Here is a 6,000-nt window from a genome sequence, read left to right on the forward strand (position 1 = left end):
GACGTGTATTCAGAGAATGCAAGGACGAACTGGGAAGTGTCTTAACTGACATTTTCAAAATCTCCTTGACCGAGTCTGTTATACCTACACGTTTCAACCATAGTCCCTCTGCCCAAGAAAGCAAAGGTGACCTGCCTAAATGATTACCGCCACGTTGCACTCACGTTGGTAGCCATGAAGTGCTTTGAAAGACTGGTCATGGCTCACATCAACAGCATCATCCCGGAAACACTAGACCCACTCCAATTGGCATACCGCCCCAACAGATCCAAGGAAGATGCAATCTAAAATGAAACTGGTCTTCTTTCGACTAGTTGAGTATCTAGAACATCAGCATTTGTGCGTTTGGTTACAGGCTCAAAATGAAACAAAGATATTTCTTCTGAAACTCGTCAGTCTATTCTTGTTCTGATAAATGAAGGCTATTCAATTTGAGAAATTGCCAAGAAACTGAAGATCTCGTATAATGCTGTGTACTACTCTCTTCACAGAACAGTGCAAACTGTCTCTAACCAGAATACAAAGAGGAGTGGGAGGACCCGGTGCAGAACTGAACAAGAGGACAAGTACATTAGTGTCTAGTTTGAGAAACATTGAGAAATGTTTGAGTACCAAGACTAGAAAATCATACCACGGGAAGCATTGGCTACACAGCTGGAAATGGTTCAACTCTGAGACTATCGATCCCTATAGAATAAGAGCAAATCTTAGATACTAATTACTAGTCTGCAGCTAGAAATTATGTAAACCTGGGATATGAATACTGACAACCACCGAAACATCTAGTCTAAGAACAATGGACGCCTGACGTATCCATTACAACAGACACTACCAGGAGCTGCCGATAGAGCAACCACCATTAGTAGCCAGAGACTCTCTGATGAACTGACTCTCCCGCAGATGGACTGACGATCCCAACAGAGAAGACAACAACATATGGGCATAAATATATTGATTGCAATTATTCCAGAATGAGCGAGCGTTCATCTGCAAAGGATTCGCATTTCAATTAATATAATTCTCCACTGTGTGTGGTGATCCATTTAGTCTTTCCCGCTCTTTCTCAGTCCACACCCCCTTCCCTTTGTCCACCAAGATGTCATATCGATTTAGCCCACCAGGGGATCTTCCTGTGGCTGGATTAACGAGAATTTGATCTTTAAAATGGTGTAAAATACTTGTATGCTTGAGGAATGGTAATTATGAGATTTTTGTTGTTTTGAATTTGGTGCCCTGCACTTTCACTGGCTGTTGCAGGGGGTTCCGCTAGTTCGCCAGTCCAAGACAGGTTAACCGCTTCTACCCCCAATCCATAAGGCTGCCGAACAATTGATCAAATGGCCATCCAGACTATTTGCATTGACCCCCCCCCCCTTTATTTTTTACACTGCTCCTCCTCACTGTTTATTATCCATGCATAGTCACTTTACCCCTACCTCGATGTACAAATTACCTCGACTAACCTGTACCCCCACACATTGACTCGGCACCGGTACCCCCTGTACATAGCCTCGTCATGGTTATTTTATTGTGGCATTTTTAAAATTTATTTTTACTTTAGATTATTTAGTAAATATTTTCTTAACTTTATTTTCTTAAAATGGCATTGTTGGTTCAAAATGAAGGGCTTGTTAGTAAACATTTCATGGTAACGTCACCACCTGTTCTGAACAGCCAATCAAAAAAGGCAGTAACTGCTCATAGCGTGGAACTGGGAAAAATTGCTTTTATTTACCCTGGTTTCACAGTAACTTTATGCAGTTACTTTTAACATGACCCCCATTTTGTTCAAAAACACAATACACTAGAGGCATGATACTTGTCCACACGATTAAGCACGTATTTAATGTAGCAAAAATGACATTAACTCATTTTCGAACTGTCACGCCCTGACCTTAGAGAGCCTTTTTATGTCTCTATTTGGTTTGGTCAGGGTGTGATTTGGGTGGGCATTCTATGTGTTGTATTTCTTTGTGTTTGGCCGAGTGTGGTTCCCAATCAGAGGCAGCTGTCTGTCGTTGTCTCTGATTGGGAATCATACTTTAGGTAGCCTTTTTTCCAAATCCAGGACACAACAAACGCCCACCTGGGGGATTAAAACCTGTTCACTGTGAAACCTTTACCCTGCGGACACTGGTCCACATTTCTCCACAATATTGGTGACTGATAAGCAAAGCAATATACTGTATATACTGTATTTATATTTTCCAAGTTAAAATAACTCCTGATACATTTAAATTCAAATGTGTTATAGAGTGGAAAGCCTGCAGCTATTTATTACTAGTTATAAGCATGTATGAAACTTTGTCTTTTAAGTTTATAACATTATAACAAATATATATAACAAATGTTATGTTAGCTAGTCAGGATCATTATGAGATGATAAGAAAACATAATGCATTATAAATGCATAACAAAGTGCAATACCTGCAGGCTTTAAGTGAAGTGTTACAAAATGTTTGATTCCACTTATGTGTATTGTTGTTCCTGTTTTTAAGTGGGTGGCACTCAGTTATTTTGTTGTAGTCAGCTTGCCAGGTAACACTGGGAAATGTAAAGACAGATTAGTCAACGCATCACAGGCGAACAGGGTGAAGCTGCAGAGCCAGCTCATAGAGAAACAGCACTAAAACCAGTCAAACAGTGGGGTTGTATTCATTAGGCACTAGAAAGAAAACAAAACAGGGAGAACCTACCTGAACTTGTTCGATAAGAATAGCTCATTTTCCTTTTCACAACGCTTTGCTATGTTTTGAAACGATGTGCACAAATGAACACAACCCAAACAGTTTCTCTTCACCACATAGGCTGTTCACTGAGAGGAAGAACAGTGCATTTGGAAAGTATTCAGACCTCACATTTTGTTATGTTACAGCTTTATTCTAAAATGGATTCAATTGTTTCTCCCCCCTTACCTTATCAATCTACACACAATACCCCATAATGACAAAGCAAAAACAGGGTTTTAGAAATTGACGCTACAAGCTTGGCACACCTGAATTTAGGGAGTTTATCCCATCCTTCTCTACAGATCCTCTCAAGCTCTGTCAGGTTAGATGGGGACACCTATTTTCAAGTCGGGGGAGGCCTTATATAGACAGATGTGTGCCTTTCCAAATCATGTCCTATCAATTGAATTTACCACAGTTGGACTCCAATCAAGTTGTAGAAACATCAAGGATGATCAATGGAAACAGGTTGCACCTGAGCTCAATTTCGAGTCTCATAGCAGGTAAAATAGGGATCCTAATAAAATACAAAAAAATAGCAAAGGGTCTGAATCCTTATGTAAAAATGTCTAAGAACTTGTTTTTGCTTAATCATTAAGAGGTATTGTGTGTAGATCGATAAGGAAATTGTTTATTTCATCCATTTCAGAATAAGGCTGTAACATAACAAAATGTGGAAAAAAGTTAAAAGGACTGAATATTTTCCGAATGCACTGCATGTGAGGAAAATACTCTTCAACGTACAGAGGAATTGACAAATGAAGATGTGTGCTGTTTGTCATTGTCCCCCAGCAAAGATAACCCCTCATGAGAACAACAGTTTTTGTTCAGCCCAGGATGGTTCCCCATCAGTCGTCCTGTTTCCTAGCTGATTCTTTTACTAAGCAATAGGAAGTAAAACGCTGAATTACATGAGTTTGTTAAAGGGACAATCTGGGATTATAATTTTTTTTGGGGGAAAAGGGGATGTGCCAGTCCTGGATTGCCCTTTTAAAAAGGACTAAATGGAAGAAAAAATGGTTTGGAGCAGAAATTATATTACATTGAAATGAAGTTACTGTACGCAGCTCCCTCAGGGCTGCTGCACAGAAGAAATATTTGCCAGGGCAGAGAAGCACGAGACTGAACTTCACTCAACTTTCTAGTTTTCCCCTTTAGTTAACACTATCAATGTTTCCCTCTACTGTGGGAATTTCCAATATTACCCACTTTTAATACAACACACCAAAAGAAATCGAACTACGGAAGAGATTTTCTTGTAGGCAGAATGCACCAGAGTAGGATGCTATCGCATTGACATGCAGGACTCAACCATACTCTACAGACCAGTGCGGCATAACCAATCAGATCTGCAGTATCCCTCTATGCAAATAGATCATTGTCATATATGGATCTGTGCCATTCACTTTGAACTGGACTGTGTTTACAGCATGACTAGTTGGGAGTAGATAAGCGTGTTTTGAGATCAAAGCAAGAGCTGCAGGTAGACACGTGTGCACATTTGTTCAAATAAATTTGCTAGTAAGTGAGTAATTATCCCAGTTATAGCTAAAAAAAATTATAGTCAGCAATGGGGAAGTAGTTGCTTCCTACAAGAGCACAACACTTCTGCATTTCTAGCCATCTTTGAAAAGCAAGACAGGTAAAGAGCATTTTTTCTGACTTAAAGGGGCAGTGTTGTATTTTGAGATAGGCTTGAATAAGCTAAGTAGCCAATAGGCAGAGGGTAGCATAATTTGTCTGATTGTAATTATAGTATGGGAATAACAATTAACTTTGTTGTGTAAAGTGGTTTCTTGCATCAAACCAAACATTCAGTCACCTCCTTGTCTGAATGACAAGTGGATAAACAGGTTAATGTCAAGCCCTGCATATTTTTTTCCAAAGGTCTCACGGAATGTAGGCCTACATTGAACACCAGACATTGGCTGCTATTGTAGGCTGAATGATAGAACAGCTATTTCCATGTTACTTTGGGATGCATTTTTGTCCATTGTTTTTTATGGTAAACTAAAATGTAAATGGTAGGCCACACTGATAGGCCTACATTATGATCAAATAGCCACAGTAGCCTACTTGGCCACTGTTATAACTATAAAAGTGGGTACAGCCTCGGTGTTCACAGTAAATGCACTCCAGAAGTTGCACAGAATTTTCACAACGTTCAAGTTTGCGCTCAGCAGACCTGACATTTGCTCAGTCCCGAAAAAATTGAGGGAACATTGGTTACTGTGCCATCAATTTACATTAAGAAATGCAATAACTAGTTTATTGAGTGAAATAATGAACATGGCTATTCAAATAATAGTTTTATTGCACATTCATTGATCAATTTGGATTTTGAGCTGAAAGTAATTCATGTTAGCAGTCAATATCAACAAGGGATATATCATATCACTATGCATAGCTATGGGAAGTAGGTTTGATGAGAGTGCTGCAGCACCCCCTCAAAAATAACAATTTAACAATTTAAAAAATGCCACAAACATTTCTTTCACAAAAGTAGTGCACTGGGCCTTTACTAGTCCCGTATAAGTGGAACGATATAGCCATATGTAGCCCCCCCCCCCCCCCCCCCCCCCCCCCCCCCCCCAGCTGTGCATGTGCTGCATATGGCTACTGGTATCCTATCATGAAGTGTATTCCAATCACGTAGCCTACTCCCGCAGGATGACAGTACCTCTCGAATTCATCCGAGATAACAAAATCTGACATATGTTTTTCCTGTCCAGAATGAAATGACGGCTTTTGCAGTTAGTGCGGTATTGGATAGGCTACTCACCTCTTGCAGACATGTCCGGTAGCCACCTTCTCGAGGGAACAGTTCTAGTGGATCCTAAAGTGCTGCTTTGGAGAGGCCATTAAAATACACTATTTTCCCTGTGTAGGCTAGGCTACACTAGACCGTATATAGATAGGTTTGTGGGCTTGGCGCAGGAAACAGTCCTGCGCGATGGAGAACATGGTAGCGGGCAGCAGGGCGTGTCCTATTAATAAACACAGTACCTCTCTATTTTTAAGTTAAAAATTCAAATGTGAAATAGGTCTTGGCTTTTGGGTGAATTGTGCTCTTAAACTCTGGGACGGGTATAGATTGTATTTGTGTTACAGTGACAGCCCCCACTCGGGCACCTTTCTCAATCTCATCCAGTAGTCCCTCATCCCGTTATTTATTTTAACTCACATTCATATGTATGGTCAGGAAAAATCCTGGCCCTTATGAAGTGCTATAATAGAGATACACAACTGCACAAAACTACTTGGAGATTTC

The 6,000-nt window shown here is 40.2% G+C and overlaps 1 protein-coding gene across 1 annotated transcript in view; it reads right to left on the reverse strand.

Annotated features, from left to right (window-relative positions):
• The window catches only part of LOC109865997 (actin-binding LIM protein 1-like), a 148,944-nt gene extending 143,273 nt beyond the window's left edge, over nt 1–5,671 (reverse strand). The window contains exon 1 of the mRNA XM_020454526.2: nt 5,512–5,671. Coding sequence (XP_020310115.1) covers nt 5,512–5,524 — 13 coding nt within the window. The 5' untranslated portion in view covers nt 5,525–5,671. The remainder of the gene's footprint in view (nt 1–5,511) is intronic.
• Between the last annotated feature and the right edge of the window lie 329 nt (nt 5,672–6,000).

This window comes from Oncorhynchus kisutch, linkage group LG20 (genome assembly GCF_002021735.2).
Source record: "Oncorhynchus kisutch isolate 150728-3 linkage group LG20, Okis_V2, whole genome shotgun sequence".
Lineage (NCBI taxonomy): Eukaryota > Metazoa > Chordata > Actinopteri > Salmoniformes > Salmonidae > Oncorhynchus > Oncorhynchus kisutch.